This window comes from Eublepharis macularius, chromosome 13 (genome assembly GCF_028583425.1).
Source record: "Eublepharis macularius isolate TG4126 chromosome 13, MPM_Emac_v1.0, whole genome shotgun sequence".
In the NCBI taxonomy this organism is placed as follows: Eukaryota; Metazoa; Chordata; class Lepidosauria; order Squamata; family Eublepharidae; genus Eublepharis; species Eublepharis macularius.
This window is the reverse complement of record NC_072802.1, coordinates 44796619-44824244: the sequence shown is the minus strand read 5'-3', so window position 1 is coordinate 44824244 and position 27626 is coordinate 44796619. Positions and strand designations below refer to the sequence as shown.

The 27626-nt window shown below is 43.8% G+C and overlaps 1 protein-coding gene across 2 annotated transcripts in view; it reads right to left on the bottom strand.

The window, feature by feature from the left end:
- Positions 1–26981, bottom strand: part of CLCN5 (chloride voltage-gated channel 5) — a 39454-nt gene extending 12473 nt beyond the window's left edge. Inside the window, exons 1-2 of one of the 2 annotated variants that reach the window (XM_054996018.1) lie at positions 26884–26981; positions 3931–4084 (exon numbers count right to left, since the gene is read on the bottom strand). In XM_054996018.1, the coding sequence (XP_054851993.1) occupies positions 3931–4066 (136 nt within the window). In that variant the 5' untranslated portion in view covers positions 4067–4084; positions 26884–26981. Of the gene's footprint in view, positions 1–3930; positions 4085–15791; positions 15860–26883 lie in introns of those variants that run through there. The other variant, XM_054996016.1, reaches the window with a different exon arrangement.
- Between the last annotated feature and the right edge of the window lie 645 nt (positions 26982–27626).

Genomic DNA, 27626 nt, shown 5'->3' with positions numbered 1-27626 from the left:
CAAGGGGGCATGGCAGAGGGTGCAGCTGCCTTCTTCCCCTCACTTGCTGTGCTGCTTTCCCTTCTGCTCAGAACTACTGCCAGACAGACAGTGCTCAGAAACCCCACACTGCCAGCACATCTGCGATCACCCGCTGGCAACTACTTGAGACAAGCTGATCACAAACTGCCCTCTTGTGGAAGAGGGAGGTTTCAGCGATGGGTGGTTGGGGAAGCAGCAACTGAAGCATATTCCCCTTCAGGACATGGGGACTAGGAGACAGCAAGCAGGTCAAAGGGCTCGGCCGCTGAGCCTACTGGGCTCCATATTTCTTCTCGGATTTGTTTCCATTAATATAGTTTCAGGTGGGTAGCCATGACGGTATGTAGTACATAAGCAAAGTTCAAGTCCAGTAACATCTTGAAGACCAACAAGAGTGTTCAGGGTATAGTGCATTGTTTCCATTAACAGACACTCAGCAAAATGCTGAAAGTGAACTTCCAAGTTCCCAGAACAAATCTTCACAGGTCTGTGCTGAAAGCAAACATTCAAAACAGGACCTTGGACATGAGAGAGAGGAAAAGATGTCTTGCAGTGAAGTTCTTTCTATATTCCCTGGCTCGACTCTCTCTCCCTTTTGCTTACTCCAGCTGATATTCTGTGGGTTGAGAGTAAATGTGTACAGCCTGTATGTGGCCCTCTTACTTCTGCTTTGGATGTCTATACCAAAAAGATGACTTCTGTGAAGTTTGGAAGCTCATGTCCATTATTTTTGTACATGATAGGGCCCACTAGAAAATACTGCTCACGCTTCACATTCCCGTAACGTACTGAATCAATAAGGTTCTTAAGAACCCAGATATTTTTTGGATAAGACATCAGAGAAAAGTAAAGACAGTGTTGCATAGCAATTAAGAGCATAAGCTAGAATTTTCCAGATCAAATCTCAGCCACTTTCTCAGCTTCAGTATGCAGTGCAGCTAGTGCAGCCTGATTTACAGGGTTGTTGTTAAGGATTACCAGCACAATACACAGGAAGTGCTCTGGGTCCTTGATTCACAGCGCAGAAGAAAATTTTGATTTTGTTCCATGTAAAAATTCACTATCAGTTACTTGATAGCCGGGATGGTGTAGTGGTTAGAATGCTGGACTACGATCCAGGAGACCTAGGTTTCAATCTCCATTGTGTCATGGAAGCTTGCTAGGTGACCTTGGACCAGTCACAAACTCAGCCTCATCTACCACACAAGGTTGTTGTGAGGGTAAAATGGAGGAGTCAAGGACAGTGTTAGCTGCAACTCAGCCTTACTGCGAAAGCGATGCATGATTTTCATGCCTTTCAGGACACAGTCACCATGCACACTTTTTAAGTCCAAGTCATTACTTTGGCAAAACCACTGAAAGCTCAGGAAAACAGCAGTCTCAATAAATGCAACATCATTTGCTACTTGAGAAGCTAGTTTTGCAAGCTACAATACCCTGCAGGGATAAAGCACCTTGTGCACACAAGGACATTCCGAAGCAGCTCAACCCTCTGAGCCCCGAAATAAAAGCACCCCGCCAACACCCTAGAGAGCAAGAAACACACATTTCAATACTGAAAACTTTCCTGCTTTTTCCACTAGAGGTGATGGACCAAAAATCTGCAATCAGACTTTGTGCCTAACAATATCTGGCAAGATGCAAAAAGACTGAGCATCATATTTTAACACTTGAATGCAGGTTTGCAAAAGAGTGCCATGCCAGCAAGGAGGTCTGAACAGGCATCCAATAGAAATTGCATCCCAGATGCAAGCTGATCCCTTCAAATGACACTGCTGCTAGTTTGCTCCTGTATGCTGAGCCTCAGGCTGGGGCCACCTCCCAGCCAGCCAATGGCAACAGTGGCTGTGGCAAAGGCCAACAGCTGGTTGCTGCTAAACACACATGCTGGCCTGGTGTCAGGAAATACCATCCTCCACCAGCTGCTGAGACTCCCAGATCCCTGATAGGACCAACCACTGGCCCAAACTGATGTGTCCAGGAGCAGGCTCCACCCTCCCCACTGCAGAGCTGCACTATCCCACTACATATCACCAAAGAGTAATCCAACCATAACCTACTAAACTACTAAGGTCTAAGACACAAAATTATACTAGGTACAGTAAATCAAAGTTCTAATGTACACCCAAAGAATGTAAAGCAAGCATCACCATTATATAACATTCACATCATTTACAGAATGATTACATGGAACACAGACATTTCCAATGTAGAAACAGAATACAGATAAAAGTTAATATACAAAAAAGGAGTCCCAAAGTTAAGAGTCGATATCATTAATATACAGCAATATTACTAATCATTCACAATGTTGCTGGAATATATAAATCTCTGATAAGTCCAATAAAGTGTCTAGTGCAATCAATATCTATGGTGCTGTTGATTTTTGTTCTCTTTTTCTCTAGTTTCTTTTTCTTGTAGGAGAAAAGACACTCTCACAGCCCCACCATACGAGGAGATGGCTTGTTACTTCGTTTCAAAGATTCTTTATCAAGAACATGCCGTGTTTATGGCTCACTCTCTAAGAAGTGTATTATTAATTCCATAGACACATATAATTCATACATATACTTCTTTCAATAAAACCACCTTGGTATGAATTATGTGTGCCTATGGAATGAATACTACACATTACCTAGTATAATTTTGTGTCTTAAACTTTAGTAGTTAGTAGGTTATCGTGGGATTTCTCTTTGGTGATTTGGCTAATTATTGTAACTTGCTTTTGTGGGCCGTCCCACTCCATGGCAGGGGCAATCCTGCCAATGGGCAACAAGAGCAATTGCCCCAGAAACAATGCTGAAAGGAATCCCAACCACCCACACACCCCCAGATGGAGGAGGAAAGAAAAAGCAGGTTCTTGCCACTACTCATGCTTTCCCCACCTGGGGCTCAGCTCAGGCAGCTGGCTTCCAGCAGTGTCTCCTGCCCACCTTACACAGCAAGGGCCACGCTTTGCTTAGCCCTGGCACTGGGCGGAGGGGACACTAGGATGGCAGTGATTTTGGAGCCTCATGCTAGACTTTTGTCCAGGGCTTCAGAATCAATTTGACCACCCTGCGCTATGGCACCCCATTCTCCTACTTTGCCATCCCCTCAAGTCATGATGGGGGCTCAGAGCAGCAGTAGCCACTGCTGCTTGGGGAAAAGAGGCAGCAGCTAAAACAACAAAAGGAGGTTTCTCCCATCCATCACTGCCACTGGTGCCCCTCCCAACATCCATGATACTGCACCAGCTGCTGCCTCTTGCCTTCTCCCCATTCAAGTGCTGCTGCCTCTGGTGGAATCTCCTCTTCTTCTCAGCCACCGCTCCCACTCCTACACTTGCCACCACTGTCAGTCACTCACCTGCACAGTAGCAATGGCAGCCCAGAGCATCTGCCACCGCCCTGAGGGAGAAGACAGCAGAGACTAGGAAGAGCAACTATTTGCTCACCTGTCCTCTCCTGATGGGCATCAGCTACCACTGTGCATAGCTGCCATCATCACTTGCTGATATTGATAGGCAGGGGATTGGTGCAGTGACAGCTGCTTGCCTAGAGTCTTAGGAAGAGGAAGGAGTCATCACTGGTGGCAGTGCACCTCATGCGTCTGTAGGAGGACCTCACTGGACTGTAACTTGCCTTGCTGAACTGCATCTTACAAAGTGTCCTAGTGTCAGCTCTACATGAATTTAGGTTTTAGCCTTTGCTGCATGTGGGACAACACTGTAAGTAGTGATCTTCAGAACAAAACTGGACCCAACTCCAGAGTGCCCCAAGACAGCATCTTCACACCACTATGAACGAGCCCCAGTACTTCAGCTGCACTAGAAGGCGGCAGCAGCAGCAGCATTCATGTTAGTCAAAAGGCTTGGCAATTGGGAAGAAGGCGAGGACATAAAGGGCCTGCAGGCAGCCCCAGCATTACCTTCCACCATCTCTCTGTCCAGAGGGGGCACATCATCCACCATGGAGAAGTCCAGTGTTCCCCCTGCAACTTCCACCATATCTTCATCGCTGGTGCTGCTCTGAAAACTTCCACGTCGGTAGCCTTTATTATCCATAGCAAAGAGGTTCAAGACCTGCATTGGGGGAAGAAACATAGATGTGAACCATGCCATGCAGTAAATACAACTTTGCCAAAGCATGTTTCTTAGCTAGGCCTACCATGGCAGTCAGGGCTGATGGAAACCATCAAATTCTTTTTAACAAAGAAGGCAACCCTCTCTCATATGAACCAAACTTAAGACCACTGCACTGCAAACTCAGGAATTTGGCACCTGGAAAACCTCAGGTTTTATATTAAAACAAAATAGTAATCTATGCAGTCATAATGGCAAGGGTCCCCAACCTTGTTGAGCCTGCAGGTGCTTCCACAATTCTGAGAAGGAGTAGAGAGTGCCGCCACTAAATGGCAGCTCAACAAGCCCCTAATGTGAACCTTTCCTCCAAAATTCCTCCAAAATTGTTTCAATTAAATGAAACATCCACAGGGGAAAGTAGATGATTTCAATTTTGGAAGGGGGTCAAGGAAATTCCCAGATAATACGTCAATTGCCAGAGTTTTCTAACATTTGTCCAATTTAAATTGTAGCAAGTGGCCTCGGTTGTCATCTGCAAGTCTTTGTAAGATCAGGAATTCTAACAAGAGAGGTCAGTGGAAATTAATATTGTGGAGTCCATAAGCCTATGAACCCGGGATTCTATTGGGTATATGCATTCATGTACTGACTGAAGGTATTCTGGATGTAACAGATGTCAGGAGGTTGGTGTGGGTTTCTTTAGCAGATTAGGGGAGTTGAAATCCTAAATTCTATTTGTCTTTCCTCCTGGTTCCTGTTAAGCTTCTGGCAGAGAGTCCTCCTTCCTCCTTCCCTTCTGGTGCTGGTGGAGCTGTTGTTGTGGGCAAAGAAGTTTCAAGCATACACATGCTCTTAAAAGAGACAACTGGAGCCAAGCTGTGAGCTCAGGCACATGCTTCTCTTTAAGTTGTGGCTACTCCCCAGACTTTATAGGAGACAGCTGAAGCGAGGTTCTCTTGTGCCCATCACATTCATCTGGAGAAGATTAACTGAGGTCGCTAGGGGACAGTTCATGTCTTTCAAGTTCAAGAATCCTTAACTAAACATAGAAAGCTGTTCTACAGCAACAGCAGAGCACAGAATCAAGACGCAAGAAAAGGAACAGGGAAGGGGAGCAGAACAAAGGTAGGCCGATTCAAACACTGTGCGGTGAGAGTTTCCACAAGTCACTCCCAATCTCTCACCAGGAAGTCAGGATAACCCACAATACACCCCTGGGTTCACGACACTGCACGTGTGCTTCTGAAAGGTGCAAATACGGATTAACAGCAGCTAGCTACTCTAGAGTAGCACAAGGTCTGAGATGCAGGAGGAAGGGGGCTCATGACCACATGTGGCTTTCAGGAGCACAGCTCACTCCTGTTCTATGTCAGCATTATCTCATGAGTGGTTAAGACACAAGAGTTTGTGTCACTGCAGTGAAAACTGGAGGTGAGAAGGGGAATTATCTCAGGTTGCCATAAAACTCTTACCCAGATACAATGCATGAGATGTCCTTTGCCAAAAGAGCTAACAGTGGGAACCAAAGAAGTAGCAGTTGTCTCAGAAACACAAACCTCCTTTTGACTTTATTTCCCCAGTAGGAGAGAAAAAGCGTCAGGGCCAGATAAGTTAAAACATTTAACAGTCAAAAGGAAGCTGACAGCACCAAGGGCAGTCCATGAACCAGGACCCCTGGAGAAGGGGATGGGAAGGGAGGCCCTTAAAGTGAAGAATAAGAAGTGGGGGGGGAGGTCAGGAAGAACAGGGAAAACACCTTCCTGAAACATTACAAGAGCTGCAAAACACATATGAAGAGAACTGGCAGGGGCAATGGGGCAGATTCTGGAGAGCATGGCAGGACCCTGGCTGGGCAAACAGAGTGGAGTGTGCTGAAATCAGAGCAGGAAAGTGAATCAGCTCAAAGCAGCCATAGAAAAGGCACTAACTGTACCAAATACACTCCAGCACAATAGATTATCTTGAATGCTCTGCAAACACTAGTTGGAAGAAAAACCACTCCACTCTGCCGCAATCTGTTCAAACTGCAAACAGTTATTAAAAAAAGGTAACACAGAGCAATTTGGCTGTTGTGTCAACACCTTCAGCGCTTGGCCAAAAGCCAGCACAACACTCGTTGACTAAAGCACAGCTGCACGCTCATGCTGTGGCATCATAAAGTGAGGATTCCTAGCCTATACAGCCTCCTAGCCAGTGAAAAGACAGCTCATCATAATTAAAAAAATACATAGCAGCTTTCGCTTCAGAATGAGCAGGAACTATCTGTAAATTTAAGGGAAGAAACACAACAGGTACAACTCGGGCATTTCTTTAATTACCAAAGTTATTCTGCCTACAAGAGTCATGTTTTCTGGGCTCTCCTGTATTGTCAACATGGGAGCCTTCCCCCTTTCTCAAAGTTTCTAACTAAGCAGCTTATGGTTAAGGCACAGATCAAATGACCAAACCTGGAACTCTACAGGACAGATTAAAATGCTGAGCTTCTGTGGCCAGGGCTCTTATACTGTAACTGAGAGGGCAACAAGACACTGCTCCCACCCAGCCAAAGGAAATGCTTATGAAACCAGGCCAACGCAGCAGGACATCAAATATCCAGAAGGGGCCGTCTCTATCTGGAAATACTGGCCCAACAAGCTCCAACACTTCCTTTCAGCATCCACCAACAGACCCAGATAAGGATTCATGGAAACTGTCTGGCTTTTTGTTCCTATGGCCTGCAAGGGATGCATTTCTTTTCCAGATTGGATATGTCCAGCGCTGCATTCATAGTCTGCTTATAGCTGTTATGACACAGCAAGCTTCTCTGTAAAGCATGATTCATCCACTTGCCAACTCAGCAACTGACGATGCTCACATTCACTACTGAAGACACAATAGGCTTGGGATGAAGTCGACACAAACGTCCTAACTACAGCACTTGACCTGAAACAACTCATTCACACATGCAAATCACCACGATGTTTCAGTCACTGGATGAACATACGTGCACGAACCCACCCGTTTAACATGTAACCAGCATACAAGTCTACAGTTCAGGTTCAAAATACAACAATTGAGAGAAACAGATTTTACAGTTGAGAAACAAGCTGAAAGACAATGACTCTTACAAGGCCACCTTCCCATTCAACTCCTTCAGTTACATCAGTGTAAGAATTTATCTTTTGTGGCATTATGCCCACCACCTGGTTTTCTACAGGTTTGTTTGTATGGTGCAATTAATACTAGAAATATTCAAAGAACAGCCCCTACTCTAGAGTATTATTTTCACCTTGTGTACCAAGAGAGAGAACTTTTCACCACCCAGCTCAGCTCCAAAGGTGGGCTACATAATCTACAAAAAGGCAGTAGGCAACTCCAAACATACCTAAGGTTGCACAAGTCTGCTACATAGTAACAGCCATGCTGGATCAGAGGAGATGCCCAGCCAGCTGAGCGTCCAGTTCCCCACAGTGGCCATCCAGGCACTCTTGAGAGGCCTGTAAGAAGGGCACAGAGGTCACCGTCTCCCAGCTATTCCAAACTTTTTCATCTCTGATCATGGAGCTTTCATGGCTTAGCCGTTGACAGGCCTCATCTTTTAAAGATGTCTTAGAAACAACATGAGACTTGAGTGCCCTGCACACTGCTGGCACTCTGTAAGAATACATTTCATTTTTGACACAGACAGCACTATGAGGTGTAATTTCTGTATGGGCCATAAGTCATTCACATCGGCAAGGTGGAATCTCTGCAAGGACAGCATCAACAGTCAGTTGCAAGCTCAGTGCTGCCTTGATAAAAGCCCTGGCTGGCAGTTTTCCTGGTTCCAGGCACTCAAGAGAGCTGCTTCATAATCCCCAAGAATGAGAACGTTTAAACAAAAAGCAAGAGAGAAGGCTTTTGCCAGCTGCTGGAGTAAACAAGCAAGCGAGCGAGAGAAAGGAATAACATTTGGCTTTTAAAATCAAGGAAGGCAGCAATGGAAGAGGTGAAGCGACTCCGCCCCCCCCCCCAAAAAAACAAATAGTTTTTCTCTTGTCAGAAATGTACTAAAGAGAGCCACCCTCGGCGGATGTATCCATTGCCAACAGGAAGCCCAGCTTCCCCAGCTGTTACTGGCCACTATCCCACCACTAGCAGAAAATGTTCCTACCGTGAGATGCCCAAGACTGGGGACATCAAGATGGGATTACAACATTTAACTCCTGTATCTCAGCCTTTTTGCAAATTGGGGCTGAATATTACATTTTCTTATCAAGTATAAAAAAAGAACCTTGCATGCTGAATTCTCTTTGGCTCACCCGTCTCCTACTCCCAACCTCAGACCTAGCCTACCCTCACTGTGAGAATAAAATGGAGATAACCATGTTTGGCACCTTGAGATCCTTGAGATCCCCCTTGAGGAGGGGGGAAAGTGATTGTTAGATACAATCTTCAGATCTAAGACCCTGGATCTTCAACAAAACCAGGGATCCTCTGGCACACTAGGAACACAGCCTCTTGAGGAGATTCTCCAGCAGGGCCGGCTGGCTGCTGCTCCACGTAAGGATTTCTTGCACTTAGGCCTATTCCAAACATTTATCAATTTAAGTGCAGTGAAGGTGATAGAGGAACAAAAAGAACTTCATCCACATGGTCTGGCAATTTTAAAGAAACATCCAGAAAAACCGGTGCATGTGATCTCGAAGGAACGTGGAGCAAGGAACAGTGCTCAAGTCCATGCACTTAGTGCCATTTTAACAGGGAAAAGCACCCAACATTGCTGCAGGTTTTGATCAGGTTTTACAGCTGATCCAGTGGGGGGTTTGCACATTGGAGCAAGGCAGAAAGAGAGGCCCAAACTGGCCATAGCAATCACTAAATAATCTTTATTTGGGGGGGCCACATACAAGTGATGTTTGAAATTGTATCAATACTTTGAGGATCCCCCTTACACAATAACTTGAATACTAGCAGGCATTCCCCCACATCAGCTTGGCCTTCTGCTGCAAGATCTTCCTTAGAGAACTAAGGTACCCTTTAAAACAATAAATGCCATGGATGTTATCCTGAAACCAGGTGGCCTCCCCTTGCTCCTGAAAACCTCCCTTTTATGTTGATGTTGGCATTAAGAAAGCTGCCAGAACCTCTTGGTAAGTCGGAGTGCATAGCAGCCCCTAGCGACAGCAGCTTCTTCTCCTCTTTATTATAGTTATTTGGGTGTTTGCAAACAGAAACCACACCTCCCATCCCATCCACCCCCTCACATGCTGAATCTCAGTGAGACTGCTTGCCAGGTACCATAAGGACCTCAGTTCTGACCTCCCTCAACTTCAACATTCACAGAATTACAAATAATCCAAACACAAGATGCAAGAATCTTGCATACTTCATCTGACTGGAAAGCACGTTTCCTCTTGAAATAGAAGTGGAAAGATGCCAGAGGACCAGCACAAAATCCTTCAAATGTCATTGCAGAGGTCTGCAATCCTTGCTCTCATACATTTAAATGCTTTCAACTTGGAATATTTTCCAGGTGGATGGAAAAGGTTGCAGGCCTGGACTCTTCCAGGTGACCCTGGCTCCTCCTTCCCCCCAGAAGTGGATGACAGATTTGAATCTAGGCTCAAGTTCCTTATTTTCAAGTTCCTTATACCTCTTTTTCAGCCAGGGGAGGCTCCTAAAACACCTTCATCAATTCACCAGACAGGTACAAATAAAGAAGGTAGTAATTTGTGAAGGTAGATTCAACACTGTATCTTCTGGCCCGTTGCAACTGATGGCACAGGCACGACTGCAGACACAGAGGCAGAAAGAGATCAGGTGGATTCAAGAGCTAGCTGTTGGTAAAGGTGCCACCCCACAGGTGCAGTCCTGCCTCTAAACCTAAGTCTTTTCTTAAGACATATCTCAGATGTTCATTGGTCAGGTCCCAGCAGGCAGCACTCTGCAGCATCTCCCCATCTACTTCTGTTTCCTTCTAAAGTTGCAATGATCTTTCTCACATGGTAGTTGCACGAACAAACAAGATAAGGCTAAAATACTTTCTGCATTATACACGTTGCACACATAATTCAGGCATCAGAGGTATCAAATTTCTAGAAATGTTGAAGTCACAGGAAAAGGTTTCCTCTTGTTTCTGATGCATGCATTTGTGCAGAAAAAAACTTCAATATGCACAGTATCTATAGTGCAATCTGAAACTCCATCTCTAAACGGTTTAGGATTGTGATTAAACTCTACAACAGTGTATCCTGAAGATACACTGGCACTGTGCCAATGTAACCCTGCTGCTGATAGAAAACTGGGCAGAGTGGGTGCAGTCAGCTTCTTAAGCCTGTCCAGTCTCAGGCACACACACTGACCTCGACATCAGAGCAATGTTACACCACTGAAAATCCTAAGTCCCCCAATCCCCTCCCATTGTGCCCCCAAGCGCCAACACAGCTTAGGATATTGACTAAATCTGTAGCCACTCACTGGCCCCCAAAGCACTATACAAACCCCAACCAGGACACTCATAGTTTGGGCAGCAGGCTGTGCAGCATAGGGCTATATCACTGCGGCTACACGTGGTGCACACACATAACACACACAGGACGGACTTGGGTGATGGGAACCTCAGAGACACACAACAAAGGCACACTGGGTACAAACTGCAGAAGGGAGAGCAAGAACAAAACCTTGTCGCATACGCTGAACGTTGCTCTTCTCGGAAGCCTGACAGGCACTCTGTTGCAGGACACACATCTGCAGCAGAGATTCTGCACCCCACACAAGGACAATGTATCCCCACCCAAGGGAAGGGGGAGTAAAAGGAGCCTCAAACTGAGATGGTTGCCACTCTCCCTCCCTGCCCCTCCTATGCATCTATTCAACAACCCTGCCTCCTGCAACAGTTGCTGTGTGAATATCTGTGTGTTATAGCTCAGTTTTCTCATTTTAGCTTCTAGGGAGAATTCAGGCTTGATTTGCTCTATTTCTTTGCCTTTTTGGCCATCCGTGGCATCTGCAAAACTCTCCTTCAGCACCACATTTCAAATGAATCAGTTTTCTTCCTGCCAGCTGTTGTCACTGACCAACTTCCACATCCGTACATAGGAATTGAGAATAATATAGTCTGAATTATCTTGATCTTACTATGTATGGATGTGGAAGTCAGTCTTCAGGGTTGCCCTTTCACATTTCAATCTCATTTTGATTTTTTGGTTGCTAGCAGTACATTTTTTCAGTGCAGAAGGGGAGGAGAGGGACATATACTAGTATTACTTCACTCTGCTGTCAGCATGGTTGTGTAACCCTCTTCCTCTGTAATGGAATAGGTGACTCAGCACGCCTTGGACATTGGGGGGTGCTGCATGTCTTTCTGTGTGTATGTGTTACTCTCTTGATAAGCAAGCTGCTTCTCTAAAACGGAAAGGCCTCCTGACTCCTCCTCTCTCTGTGTTTCCTTTGGCAGATTCTCCCTTCTTGCCTTCCAAAGGGGAAAGATGTATTTTTCAGAGCTCCTGCCATGAAGGCCTCATCCACACACCCACATCCAGCCTCAATGCCACACAATGTGGCTGTGGTAACAGGGAAAGTAATTCTTTGGACGTGGGCTCTATCTTTCTACTCTAAGATAGTGCTGTGAATGGAATCTACCTCAATAAACTGTAAGTTCTATCATTCTACAGTTTGATTGCCTGAGGATTAATTATTGCACATTGGGGAAAGCACTTCTGATTGGGTAACTCTTCTACCAAACAAAATATGACTACTTTTAGTTGAAAATAAAAAACAAATTGTGTAGTAAACAAAAGTTTATAATTAGTACAGAAACTGTCTCAATCACAAAAGAACTAGCAGAATGCTTGTACTTTATAACATAATACCTCTTCAATAATGTATATAACATTGTGGACAAAATTGGCCACACATAAAAAGTAAGTGTATCATATCCTACAAGTCAACAGTATACACAAGAATTATTACCCAATGTTGTAGATCGTCTTGCATAAACCATGCTACACATTCTGATTAAACCTTGTCTTTAAAAGCAAACTCATTCCCACAGAGGAAATATTTCATGAGAGGTTTTTTTTCAGCGTTCCTCCAAATTTGTCTTTTCGTTTCTATTCAAGCTCACACAAGATTTGTTCTAAAACACTATTTCCATTACTGTAGATAGCTTCGTACGCTCTCCTAGGCAGACTCACCCTGGCCATGACTTCAGCTCCAAAAGTCCTCCTACTATAACCAAGTGCTGGAAAATGGTTAATGCCAAAGACCTTATTTCCCAAAGACAAAGGTGATGGTTACAGATCAGTTCAAGTGAAGTCAGATGACACCAGCAGTTCTGTGCCAAATCTCCAAGAAAGATACATGATTTCCTTGAATTGATCGGCTTCTCTGGAAGTCTCCCTAAATTGAATCTGAACTATATCCTAGAATACACACTTGCTGTTTCACCCACTGATGTTGCAATCACCAGAGTCCAATAACTTCCTGAAACAAGTAAACACCACCTTCCTCTTCTGAAAAGTCAAGGCTAGCCCAAAGGAGATTCTGTCATTAACTTTAACAATAGTAAAAAAATATATATATATCTTAGAAGTAACAAGATGTCTTCTCTGGATGCTGAATTTTCAAAGGACATGGTTCTCCAAACATCAAGTTATTTTGGGCTACACCAGAGTTCAAAAGAGTCTGAAGAATTCTCTTTTTTTTCCAAACTAAGCAGCAAGTTAACTCTTTTCTCCTGTTCAGAGAATTCAGCCTTTTAAACTTGTCTCTTAGTTACCATCTCAAAGGACACATGGAAGGAGAAGTGTCACAAGAAGCATGGCAATCTTCACCTTAGTTATGGAAGGCTGACTTTCCCCCTCCTTACAGTTCTTCAGATGTCACTTTTCTAACACTGCCAAAACCCTGTGTGTGTGTTGTGCCCTCAAGTCACCTCCGACCTATGCCAACCCTATGAATAAAAGACCTCCAAAATGTCATGTCATTAACAGACCTGCTCAGATCCTGCAAACTGGAGGACATGGCTTCTTTTACTGAGGCAAGCCATCTCATTTTAGGTCTTCCTTTTTTCCTACTGCCTTCCACTTTTCCTAACTTTATTAACTTTTCCAGGGAATCTTGTCTTCTCATGATGTGACAGAAGTACAACAGACTCAGTTTTGTCATTTTAGCTTCTAGGGTAGTAATGGCAAACCTTTTTGAGCCCGAGTGCCCAAACTGCAAAACAAAACCAACTTATTTATTTCAAAGTGCCAGCACTGCAATTAAACCTGAATACTGAGGTTTTAGTTAAGAAAAAACAACTCATACGGGATATAATAAACTATTTGGATGGCATGCTTATCTATGGTATGACAAAGTAAAAGCAGACTATGTTTTTACATCATTACGTAAGAAGAAGTTTGTTTGCTGTATGGAACAAATATAAGAAATATATGGAAGAGTCTATACCAATGTGGATTATCCCTGCGGAAGTAGTAAATCCAAGAACAGAATATGCAGGGGAAGACTGGTTGACATACAAAGAGATTCTTGAGATAAAGCAGAACAATTATTTGCTTAAAGGCAATGATGAATTGCCATTCCAATATGGATGGTTTCAATATATGCAGATAAAAGACTTATATGAGAAAGACAAAAGGAAAAATGGTTTTAGATTACAAAATTCTGAGATTGAGAACTGTTTGCTTCAGGGAGGGAAGAAAATAATTTCTAAAATATATAAGATATTACTGAAATGGTTTACGGAGGAGGAGGTTGTTAAAGTTCAGATGGTCAAATGGGCAATAAATTGTAATAGGGAAATTTCAATGGAAGCTTGGGAAAAGGTGTGGAAGAATGTAGTTAAAATTTAAGCATGTACCACTGTGCGTGAAAATGTATATAAAATGTTGTATAGATGGTATTTAACACCGAAGAAGTTGGCCAATGGTAATAGCCAGATGTCTGATAAATGTTGGAAATGTAAGCAGCATGAAGGTTCATTCTATCATATGTGGTGGTCTTGTGATAAGGCTAAGCAGTTCTGGGGGGATATAATAAAAGTTATGTCAGATATTTTACAAAGGAATATAAATAAAACCCCGGAATTGCTGTTATTATGTATGAACCTAGAAGATTTTGATAAAATGGACAGAGTTATGGTATTTTATATGATCACGGCGGCCAGAATGTGTTATGCACAGTTGTGGAAGACTCAGGAGATACCATCTATGGAAGATTGGATTTTGAAAGTTTTGAATATGGCAGAAATGGACAAATTAACAAGGAAATTGAAAGAACAAGAAGAATTGGAATATACATTAAGTTGGGAAAAATTCAAGAAATATGTGGAGAAAAAGTGGGACATGAAGGGGAAACTGGTCTTTGGAGAATTAAAGGGGAGATAGAAACTTAACTTAAGGTCAAAAAGGGGTATATTTTATTGTATTTTATTGGATTAGTATGGAGTTATAGTAATAGGTATTTAAGGAATAGTATGTTACACATATATATGTATCTTTTTTAGTTAGTATATTGGTAGTATTTATTATATACTTATAAAATTTTTATATTTTTAATTAAGATAAGTAATATAGCAGGTGTAATAGTTAAGATGAGTAAAGAGATTAGTATGCATAATATAGATATACAGTATAGACTTTAAGAATCTATATGATATACTTTTTAGATTAAGTTGGGTATGGAAAACTGCTGGGAGTCATTAGAAAAGGGGGGGGGAGAATGGGGAAATAGATATGGGGTAGATATGTTAGATATGTTAATGATTTCTGTGAATGTTTTTGAACCCATCCAATAAAAAAAAATTAAAAAGAAAAAACAACTCATACAGTTGTCCCAACTAATTAACATCTCTCTCTCTCTCTCTCTCTCTCTCTCTCTCTCTCTCTCTCTCTCACTCATTCACTCACTCACTCACTCACTCACTCACTCACTCACTCACTCACTCAATAATAATAATATTCGATTTATATACCGTCCTTCAGGACAACTTAATGCCCACTCAGAGCGGTTTACAAAGTGTTATTATTACCCCACAACAATCACCCTGTGAGGTGGGTGGGGCTGAGAGAGCTCCAGAGAACTGTGACTCGCCCAAGGTCACCCAGCTGGATTTGAATTGCATATGAATTTGAATTCATATGCAAATTTGACTCTGTCAAGCTGGGACTGAATAGGGACTATGAATGGTTATCACATTACCACAGGTAACAGATTTCCTTTACAGAGGTGGGGTCTGGGGGAGCTCAGTGGCACCTGGCATGGGCTTTCGGGAACCACAGATCTCTTTGTCAGATGCATCTGGCAGGGAGAGCTGTGGTTATCGAAGGCCCATACTGCATTGGAATTGGATGGTCTAGCTGTTTGGCTGCTACAAACTAACAGGGCAAACTCCTTTGAAGCCAACTGATACACACACTAAAATGAGATGTTTACATATACTAGCAAAGGAATGTTTTGATTGCACCCTCCCCCTTATTGCCTCTTCTCTCTCCTCCTCTTCTGTATTTGACCAGTCTCTGTATCAGGCATCTGATGAAGAGAACTTGATTCTCAAAAGCTTATGCTACAATAAAATTGGTTAGTCTTAAAGGTGCTACTGGACTCTTTTTGATTTTGCTACCACAGACTAACACGGCTAACTCCTCTGCATCTATGACCATGTATCTTGAAATAGCTCTGTGTGTATTCTATCTACTCCAGGTGCTTTGTTTCTCCCAATTGCTTTGAGTGCAGCTTTTACCTCACTTTCTAAGAATTCTAGTTCTTCATCAAAAGATTCTTCTTCAAAGGTATCTGTCATCCTTCCATCTCTTCTGTATAATTCTTCGTATTGTTTCCATCGGTCAGATACTGTTTTTCTGTGTTGATCTTTCAGCATCCTAAGCCGTGGCTTGAATTTCCCTTTAATTTTTCCGATCTTTTGGAACAGATCTCTTGTTCTTCCTTTTTTGTTGTTGTCTTCTATTTCTTTGCACCAGTTAAACTCTACTAGCATCTTTTTTTTTGGAAAGGCCTGTCAGGCCAAGTGTCTTCATCTCCAAGATTCAGGCATTCCCTGGAACAAATCATCCAGAGGCAAACCAGCAGGTTCATCCATCAGAGCCCTGAGTATTTTCAACACCTGCTTTGAATTCCCCAGCTGGAAAGTCTATTGGATGAACCTCATTGCAGCAAACCAATGGCACAGCGTAGGGCAAGAGACCTTGCAAAAGCAATTTCTGAGATGACTAGATTCAGAGCAGATCTCTAAAAGACTCAAAACACACAGCTTCAACTTTCAAATGCAAAAAACATAAAGCGGAAGCCAACAGGAAATACGGCAGTTGTCTTAAATGGTCCCTGGGCACCTGTCACAAGATGTAGGAAAACAATGACACTTTGCATGCCTGGTTAAGCTTGTAGAAAACAGAAGCTTCTACACTGGTCATCTTCCTACAGTACATGATGGGCTCATTAATGTCCGCCTTTTGAAATGTATACTGCTGATCCTTCAAGCTCTGTGGACAAATGTTTCTCTAAGGCCACTTTAAATTTAAGGCCCAAGGAGAGGCTGAGTTACCAGCAGTGAAGCTGAAACCAGAAGCAAAGCCAAAAGGTCCAATATGACCAGAAACAACCTTGGGGATATAGCTAGACTGGATTGCAATAGAGAATCCCAAGGCCCATTTTCCATACTGAGCTGCCCATGTTAGTATGAGGAAGCTGTAGAGGCAGAGGAGAAGGAGGAACAGCCAAGTAAGAAGTCAGCACAAGAGGGAAGACCCCTTTGCATGGCTCAGATGTTCTCCTTGTCTGGTTACCAAGCAGGAGTATACAGCACCTGCACCACAAAGCAGCGTACACAATTTAAAATAGACTTTGTTAAATACACACAAGTTTGGATATTATTTCGTGTTAAAAAGGAAACAAACAACTGAATGGCAGTTTAACAAGAGAAGGAGCACTGAACCCCCCTCCCCCCACATAACCACAAAGGAAAGAAACTGGCTTTGCTTGTTAGTGGAACACACAGGGGTGGAGGAAAAGGGACACCCACTAGTGCATGTTGCAGAGTTCAGGAACTATAACAGAAAAGACTCTGCTCCTTGTGGAAGCTGGTTCAGTTTCCATAAAAGGTGGGAAATGAAACAAGGCCTCACTGGCACCACTTGAATTTCAGGGAGGCTTAATAGTATAAGGGCATCTGAGATAACTGGTACCCAGGATAATTCAGATCTAGAAAACTTGAAAACAACACCTGGACTTGGGCACAGAAACAAAACGAATCATGACCGCCCGCCAACATAGCCAAGAAACAGACAGGTAGGACCTGGGTTCCAAACCTTTCTCTGAGCATCAAGCATTTGGAAAGCCTTGGCAAATCACAAGCCCCTTAACTCCCCATAAAGGGACTGTCTGCACCCCAAGATATATGGCACTCACCAAGATGAATTGACATCACCAGGGCTATATTCTCCCGTCTCCTCACTGGAAAATTCTCCTGGAAAGCCCATCAGACCCAACATTACTTTTTGGCGGGGGAGGGGTCATCCTCACAACTGAAACACACTCCAGGCCAACGCCTGAGATGTTGCTTGCATTAAATAAGCATTATGCAGCAGGCATCCTCAATAGCACTTTGGTACAGGAGGATGGGATTAGCACTGCAAAGGCAAAAGAACTACATCGGTCATGTGTAAACTGTTTGAATAGTAGCCTCAGATGAAGAGGAAAAATTTACCGAGGCCAGGGGTCCTCAGCTATTCTGAGCATGCAGCACATTTAGAATTCTGACACAGGGTGGCATGTGCAACCACAAAATGACTGCCATAGGAGGCAAAGCCAACCACAAAACATCAGAGAATGAGGCTATGCATAACTCTGATAGCAGCTCTTCAGCATTTCAGACAGAAGCTCTGTCTAATGGGATGCCTTTTAAAATTAACATATTGTTTTTTAAAAATTCTTGCGTACACACAAAGTAAACAAACATAGTGAGCTAGCTCAGAAACACTCCCCTGGCAATATCTGTCTTCATTTTGCAGGCATTTAACACTTATGCAAACAGAAGAAGGAAAAATGCTTTTCATGGCTTCTTCTCTGCTTTAGATGAGCCCTTATCTCACGAGCCCAGACATTTTCAATCAACCCTATTTCTTGTAATGACAGTTGGTGCTGAAGGGCTAGTGAAAGCTCACTGCAGACGTGATGTGCACAGTAAGAGATTCTGGCCATATTTTTACAGGAACATATAGGATTTTGGAAAAGTTACCAAAATTTGATGTAGTGATGTTATTATCAACTTCCATCTGCATTATAAAGATATATTCACATTGGAAAGATCTAATAACTTCAACAGAAGTTAAGTGCATTAAGCATTTCAGCCATGCTGACCTATTATGTTCAGTCAGAAGGAAGTCCCACTGTGTTTTTAGAATATCACTCTGCTCAGATAAAGCCCCACTTTGCCTTTCCCACTTTCTAAAAACACTTGGTGGGCATCAAGAAAGGTGTCAGAGGGTACCATGGTGCCCACAGACACCATGTTGGGAGCCCCTGATCTAGGCAAATGCAAAATAAAATATCAATTCCAAACAGGTAGCCATGTTAATCTGTCGTAGCAAAATAGAACAGGTGTCCAGTGGTACCTTCAAGGCTTACCAATATTACTCCCAGTATAAATATGTGAGAGTCAGAGCTCAGACGCATCTGATGAAGAGAGCTCTAACTCACATAAGACACTGGAACAAGCTACTAGAGTGATGGAAGTGCACTGGAAGAGAAACAGCAAATTCTTGCTCACTTCCCCAAACCATAGAATCCAGGCTGTAAGAAGAGTTTAACATGAAATCATTACACATTAAAGATGTGGACCAATTTCCAGGAAGCCCCTGAGAAAGCTGAGCGATTGCCTCACTCCAGAAGCAAACAATTATCTGGCTGCCTTTTCCTTGGAAATGTCTGACTACTTTTTCAAAAAGGCAGGGCTGTGTGCAATCACTCTGAGTTTCTTCCTGTATGCTAAATGACTCCAAGATGTTGATAAAGTACTGATGTGACAATGTGAATCACACATGCCTCAACAGACAGCATCTTCACATGCAGCCAGCAGTGTATTATAAAGTGTTAAGAAAACACTGATGAAACACAGTATCTCTTGATGTCCCCATAAAAGCCCTAGAAAACGGAACATTTGGAAAAACCAGACTCCAGCATGAAGCTACTGAAGTAGAATTCAAGAAGAATTTTGTATGTGTAGTACATGTGGAAAAATATACTAATAAGTCTTGTTATTTTTATTATTATCTTGATATCAACAAAGGTTATGATTTTTATACTCTGTATTTTAATAACTCTTGTAGCACATAGCTTTACATTTGTCTTGTTTCTTCCCCTTCCCCTTCTTTTTTTCTGTACTTCCCTTTTGTTTTAATAAAAATAAATTCTTTAAAAAAGAAGTATGATATCATCTCCTAAGGATTTAGGATCCTCAGTCTTGACAGGTGCTGTCAACTAGATTAGCAAAATGAAGAAAGTCATTCTTCCCAACTGCTGCTATTGTGAATGGTCTCTGGATTTTTCTTCATTGCACTTGAATTTTATCTCTTATCATTTCTGTCCTGTAGTTCATGGCCCTTTGACCCAGCTGATTACCAAATCATTTTCATCAGAACCTCATATGCATCTCCTTAGTGGGGACTCACTGAGCTTATGTAAACAAGGAAGTTCTAGTTCACAACAGCCTTTGCTGGAATTTTAAAAAAACCTGTTGTTCAAGTGTCACAATGCTCTGGGTATATTATTAATAGCATAACAGAAGTAATATGGATGGTTCCTACAAAGGTATAATGGCACTAAGAAAAATCTGAATTCAAGGGATTGTCTAAATTATGCAAATTAGGCACTCCCTATTCTGAGAGAGTCCAGCTTTCCAGATGCAGAAGGCAAACAACAGGTGGCTCTCTTCATCACAGACAGCTGGCTGGCAACTGATGGAAGGAAAGAGCTGGACCTTTGGCAAGGCAATTCCTATGTTCTGACTGCAAAGCAATGTAACCATGTACCAGCCCTGCAGGTGGGAGCTGCTAATTAGATCTGTACACCCAAAGGGGCTTAGGATTCACAATTCATCAAACCCATCGCCAACCACTCTGAGTAAATCTACTTCTGCATCTTATATGCAACAGCAACCAGCCACATGCTTCTAGGAAATCTACAAACAGGACACTACGGTAACATTTGTTTGGTTTGTGGCATCTCACAGCGATATACTGTCTCTGAACATGAAGGTTCCATTTAGATATCATATTTGTTAGCCATTGATAATCCTGTCCTCCTTGAGTCTGATAAACCTTTTTGAAAGCTATCTATGCTATTGGCCGTCACCAAATCTGGCAGCAGTGAGTTCCATACAGGAGTTGTATGAGAAAGGGCACTTCCACTCCTAATTTGCTGGTCATTTCTATTGGATTATCCAAAGACCTAGTATTAGAACAAAGAGAGGAAAAGATCTCTCTTCTCCCCCCTACACAACTTTTTGAGTTTTTCAGCCTCTATCACATCCCCTCCCCATCCTGTCACCTTTATCCTAAACATCCCTTTCCTTGATTCCTGGATAATTTTGGTTGGCGTGGCACAATGGGGTTTGATGTATGAGAATCCCACTGGGCTAGTTGCCAGCATTGGCTGCAAAATTGAACTTACGTCTCTGGATTCCTACCTGAGGTTCCTGACTTGGTATGGAAAATGTTTGTAAACAAGATGCCAACAGCCCAAACAGAAATTTCTTCCTTGGCCTGGAGAGATCCCCCTTGGCCAAGTTTCTCTGGAGAGCTGCACTGAGTTCTTTCATACATCTAAAGATTCTGAGTAATTATGTTCCTCCCACTGTAATTAAATGGAATGCTAAAATACAGGAAATGAGGTGCCGCAGTTTAATAACACAATCTGGCATTTAGCACCAAGCCCGAGGAAGCATGCCTGATGCTCAAATGCCAGGATAAAATACCACAGGTCCAAACCCGAATTTGGGACAAACTTATTCTGAGTCAAGGCTCTGTGCATCTTAAAGCTTTACTTCCGGGCACTTCCATCAGTAGGGCAACATGTTCTGTGGAAGTGAGCTGGAAACTGGAATGTCACAATGGGAGGTTAGGAAATCCTGGACCAATTCTACTGAAATAAGAGCAAGCAAGCATGGGAAAGTGGTTAGTGTCAGAGTAGAATCTGGGAGGCCCATTCTGTCATGGAAAATGTCTCGCGCGAACACGCACGCACGCACACGCACTTTGAGTTTCAAAGCATTTCCACAAGGAACCATCCCCAGGCATGGCTTCCCAAATAGAACAGAAGCTGCACAGACAAAAGTTTTCCAGAAAGCAGAACACATCATGAGGAGGCTCTCCTTGCCCTCTTCCTCTCCAATTATACTCTCTAGTCAGGCAGGTTTTACAGTGCTTCAAAAACCTGCCAGTCCAATGTCGACAATGGCACAGGAGTGGGAAATGGACATGTGCACCCACGGACAACTGGCTCCATCATTCCCTCTTCAGTGGTCTGAAAAACTATCAACTGTATATAGCAAACTTTCCACTCCTAATTCTGAATCTGAGGCTCTTTCTTCAGCTCCTCCGGGTACAGAAAAAGATGCCTGCCTCCAACTTTAAGAGATAAGCGGTTCTAGGCAATGCGGAATTAGCAGAAGGAGACCTGAGCAAGTTTCAAGATTAACCAAGGCAGCAATTTCTGCAGAGATCACACTCTTCTGTCCAAGACCCAAAAACACACTTCCAACTCACAATAGAAATGGCATTACAACTTCACCTGCAGCCCCCAAAGCAGGCATTCACAAGAACATCTGCTAGCCTGGGAAGAATTGTGCCGAGAAATGATCTGATTTATGAGATAGTTTTAATATTTATAGCCTGCCTAGGAGAAAAACCTGTATATAATATTTCCGTTTTGCAGATGGATAAAACAAAGCTGAGTGGAACAGCCCACTTGGGCCAGTATTAAACCACATTTCCCAGGTCCAAAACACAGCAAGCTGCCAAGTACTGCAGCCTAGATTTATGTTGCAGAGTCAACATTTAGTTTGATTTTGTTAGATTATGTGCTCTTATCATCACCTGTGATCAAACTGCAAACTGTCTCCCTCTCCCGGATACAGAAAGGGAAGGCCAACAAATCAAGGTCCTATAGGCAATCCATAAAGCAAAAACACAAAAACCCAATTAGGCAAGCACAGGCATTGAATCTTCACACTTTTCCTGCCCCTTCCCAAGCATTGCTAAAATCACGAGCCAAGGTTTGCTTCAGCTTCATTTTCCAAAAAGAAAATACAACACTTAGCTGAGATGACAAATGTGAAGTATCTAGCTTCTCTACAAATGCAATTATTCTGACACCCTGTCAGGTAGGCCAGCATTCATACTCTCATATTGCAGGCAAGATGCCAAAGCTGAGAGAATGTGGTTTGTCAAAGAACAGCAAAGAAAGAGTTAAGAGGTAGAAACTCTGGATTGTTCTCAAAGGAGAACAGCTTCAGGTGTTCTTCTCCACTGATTTTAACTTGGTCAGCTGCATTCCAGACCTTGGGAGACAAACATCAGAGGACAAAAAACATTTTCCAACCCTGCCCAACTGCCTCAGAGCCAGTCCTGAACAGGGCTGGAAAACAGCACAGTTCAAACAACCAAGATTCATTCTTCAGTTTCTAGGAGCTTGGGAAACCAGTACCCAGGACTCTTCCAGCCCCACTTTAAGCTAAGGCACTACCGAGTCTGTCATACTGGTTTTTTGTTAAAGTCAACCAAAAATGACAAACCTAACCCCTCTTCACTCTTCCTTCCCCCATGTATTTTTAATCAAACCTCATAACTGCAACTGTATTTTAGCAGGCAGCAGAAGCCACTTGCTAATAGGAAAGGGGAGGGCTGAAAGGAGCCACAACTCAAATTGCAGAAGAATATAGCGCAATACAGTGCTTGGTGCTAAAAACCCGCACAGCTGCATGTGCTCCATGCTCCATTGGCCTGCATTTTATGGCAAGCCTTTCCTCCCTTTGGCTGGGTACTACCATCCAGGCAGTGCTGTCAGCCCACAATGAGCAAGCTGCAAACAGACACGTCACCCCACACACCCAGAGTGATAAGCAAGGTGCCTCGGCTGAAACAGACCTATTATCCCTCCTGCATCATTACATACCAAGCATTTTAACTCAATGATATATGCACACAGTCACCCTTGTTTGCAACTTGTTTTGTTGGAGAGCCAGATAGACAGAGATCCAAGAACCAGATTTGCCATTTGGGTATCCTGCCAAGGAATTCTACTGCCACCCTTTCCTCTGGCAGCATCTCCAGATAAAACACTCCACACACACTCCATATATTTGCAACTAGATGCTTCCCACCCAAGTGGGTGAAGGGCAGCACCTGAAAACGGAGAAAGAGGAGAAGTTTAGCCTTAAACTATCACTGAAGCTGGTTCTCATGAGAGAAATCAAGAGAAGCCTGCTGTATATTTATATTAAAAGAGGTGATCTATTCTGATATTCTTTTCCAGCATGGAAGCTAGTATCAGAGGGACAGTTCAACACACTACTCTTCAAAGGACTCGATTCAGCCACCTTAACCAAAATTTATTTATTTTTACTATTTTATTTATTTGATTAGATTTATACCCCGCCCTCCCCACGAATGGGCTCAGGGCGGCTCACAACATGCATACAATATAATAAATTGGTCGCAAAAAATATAAAATCAGTAGTAATTTAAAAAGTCATTACAGTGCAACGAACAGTGTCTTTTCAGAGACTCAAGAATGGATTCTGAAGTCAATTGATCTGGACGAATGAAACCTTGATATACTTGACAGGAGCTGGCAAATAGAAAGATAAAGGCAGCCACCTACCACAAAAGCTCTCTTGTGGCCCTGGGTTCCAAAGTGGTCCCATACACTGTACATTTTCACTTTCCCATAATGTATGAGTGAGCACAATAACTGGGTTGCCATAATGAGTACAGTAAATCATTCTTGCTGTGCAAACAAATCTTCTGACACATCAATACAATGCTGTGAACCAAGCTGTATGGAATCTCTGACCACTTCTTCAAGCCAATGAGGTGCCCCAAAGCCAATGTACTTCCCACCCACCCACCCCCGGTGAGGCACACTGCCAGAACCTTTCCAGTCGGTCAATCAGGGGAACATTATCACCAGGCATTTCCATAGCCTTACTATAATCTGGGAACATGATACCAAACTCTTGAACCCTCTTCCCCACTAGCAGAAATAAGGATCTGGAGACTCTGGGCCACTGTACATGCCCCTAACACCAATACCTCTTTCACATCCTCTTTCATTGGAAACTTGCAAAAGCCCCGACTTTCCTGGAACAGTCTTGCAAGCAAAGAGCTTGTACTTTTAAAGCAGGTTTGAATAAACCATTTATTCATTGTAACTTTACTCCACTTTCAGAATAAAATAAAAATAGGTATTATTTTCAATGTTATGCATTAATTTATGGAAGTGAGGAGGGGATCTTCTCTTTACCTGCACAATGAGAAACTTGTATTAGAAGAAATGAGATATTGTGAGACGGGGGCATCTATCAAAAAGCGAAATCCTCTGTTTTGGGGGAGCTCATGGGTCTTGCTACTGAGCAGAGCTCCAAGTCCTTGCTGCCCACTCCCTAAACATTAACAAGCATCCCAACCATTCCCTAGGAATTCCAGTTGCAGCCTGAGAAAAAGAGCATAAAGGGGAGGAAGCCACTGCACTAGAATAGCTGATGCTGCCTTCGATCACTGACTAAGCAACCCAGCAAGCTCCAATAGGATGCCCCCTCCCCCGCAAGCTTTTATAACATCCCTCCAGCTGGATTCTCTGTCACCTCTTTTTCCTTGTCATCAGTAATTAGTCTTTGTGTCTAGAAGAATCATACACTCCTGAATATGCAAAGGCAGAACTGGAAAGAAGTGCTTTAAGCGTGGGCCAGGAAGCCAACATCACTTCAAAGTTGCAAAACTTCAGGAACAAAACAAAAGGAAAGTAGGGGTGATCTGCAGAAAAGATGGACACCCTTTCATAGATGGTTGTTGTGGATTTTCCAGGCTGTATAGCCGTGGCCTTGGCATTGTAGTTCCTGACGTTTCGCCAGCAGCTGTGACTGGCATCTTCAGAGGTGTAGCACCAAAAGACAGAGATCTCAGTGTCACAGAGAGATCTCTGTCTTTTGGTGCTACACCTCTGAAGATGCCAGTCACAGCTGCTGGCGAAACGTCAGGCACTACAATGCCAAGACCACGGCTATACGCCCGGAAAATGCACAACAACCATCGTTCTCCAGCCGTGAAAGCCTTCGACAATACATCTTTCATAGATGGGTTAAAGCAAAATATGGAACAAGAAATTAAGTATAGGATATGAAGATAGGAGAGAATACTTACAGGAATTAAGCAGGGTAGGCTTATAGGAAAGCTAGGTTTTGGATAAGGAAAACAAGATATAAAGAGGAAGGAACTGTAGAGATGGAAAATGAGTATAATATATAGTTTGTTGTTATTATTGCCTTTATTTCTTATGAAGTTGTGCTTGATATCCCCTGATGTGATGTCTATGTGTATATGTATGTATTCTTTTTGAAACCAATAAAACAACAGCAACAACAACAACAAAAACTCTAGCTTTTACATCCGTTTCTTCCAGGTTCTCTTTCATTATATCTCTTAGCCAAGTCCTTGTGCTGTCAAGAGGCTGTGGGGAAAATGGCACGTAGACAGTTCAATTCCATTTAAATCAAGCAACTGCCTGAGCCGCAGGAGGCAACCAGGCACATCAAGAGCTTGAAAAAGCCAGAACTTTAAGATTGCTGAGAAATCCATATTACTTTCGACACTGTCCCCACGATCTATCTCCACAGTTTCTGCTAACTTGGAAAGTTCAGGGCCAAGCACCCAAAAGAGACATCTTAGAGTGCTGGTGAGCTAACATTTCAAAGATACAAGGGATTACTAAGGGAGATCCAAGGAGATAGGCAGAACATCTGCTCCACATGGGCTGGCAAGGGATCTGGAAACAACTTTTCCCTATAGGGCTGCTATAGTCTACCGTCAGTGGGGATTTGAGGAAATGAGAAACTGTGAGCCCTGCTAGTTCAGATCAAGATGGGTTTAGCATCCTGTTTCCTACTGTGGCCCACCAAGGAAGTTTACCAGCAAGGTACAAAAAGACAACAGCTCTCTCCTCCCTTTAGAACCAGAGTTCTAAGACAGAGTGTCTCTGACTTTGGAGGCTCCACTTGGCTCTGCTAGCTCACAGTTGTTGACGGGCCGTTCTTCCTCCCGGAATTTGCGTCCTTCTTCTTGGTCTGCGGCACTGAACACTGAAGGGCAGGCTGCAGAAATCTTGCTCCACCGGCCTATCATAGAACTCTGGGGAGGGGGACATAGCAGGCCTGGGGGAGTCGGTGGGGATTCACAGCTCCTCTGGCAGCCAGACCGGGATCCAGTGGGGCTGAAGGAGGCCCGTTTCAGTTCCGTGGGCTGCCTTTGTGTCGACGGGAGGCGGCAAGGATGAGGGTCTTGGCTATCAGAGGGCGCTGTGGGGAGCCCTATAATGGGCCGTGCCTTGGGGCGTTCAGAGAGGAAAGCGGGGGCGGGAGTTCTGGGCCACGACAGGTGCAAATCGGGGTTGAAGTGACGAGGCACCACCTCACACTCGGGGCCCCTCCTACAGACCTTGCGGGGCCGTCAGGGTGACGCTGGGAGCCCTCAAGTGGGGCCTGCATACAGCCCCTCCCTACAGCCTGAGCCCCCTTCCTTCTGTGCTCCCCCCGCCCGCAAGCTCACCTCAACTGGCGGGCGAGCAGCCACCTGCGAGTCGAGGGCGGCGCCATTCACACGTCCGCGGAGACCATCATGTGATCCGAGCGGCCCCCTTCGAGACTGTCTTGTTCCGCGCGTGCGCATAAACCGTGCTGAGTTGAGCGCAGCCGCAATACACAATTAGTGTCCGGGCCGCCATCTTTAAGAAGGGCCGCCCGCTGATCCACGTGTTTTTTCTTCCCTCCTTCCTTCGGTTGGCTTCGATAGTCGGGACTAAGGAAAAGTCCTGCTAAAGGCCGGGGAAAGAGGTGCTGGGACAGGATAAGTAAAGTTGTTGCCTCCTCTGAGAGGAGGTTGCTAGCTCCAGGTTGGGAAATTCCTGAAGATTTGGGGGTGGAGCCTGGGGAGGGGAGGAATCCTGCGCAGGGTATAATGCCATAGAATTCACTATACAACGCAGTCATTTCTCCAGGGGAGCTGATCTCTATCAGTTTGATTCCTGCAGATTTCCAGAACCCACCTGGAGGCTGGCAACCCTATCTCCATCGCCGACAGAAGGCATATGTCTTTATCAGCAGTACGACGGGCAGAAGCCCAACAAGTGAAACTTCTTCCACCGTGAAGTTTGGCCTGATGAGCTTCAGCCTGGTTGTCAAAGCCTCCGGAGGGAAAGAAGCGCCCCCGGCCACCGGGGGAGAACTGTTAGTCCTCAGAAAGATCGGCCTCCCCCTCCTGGCCAATTGTAGCATCTTTGTATTGAGATAATT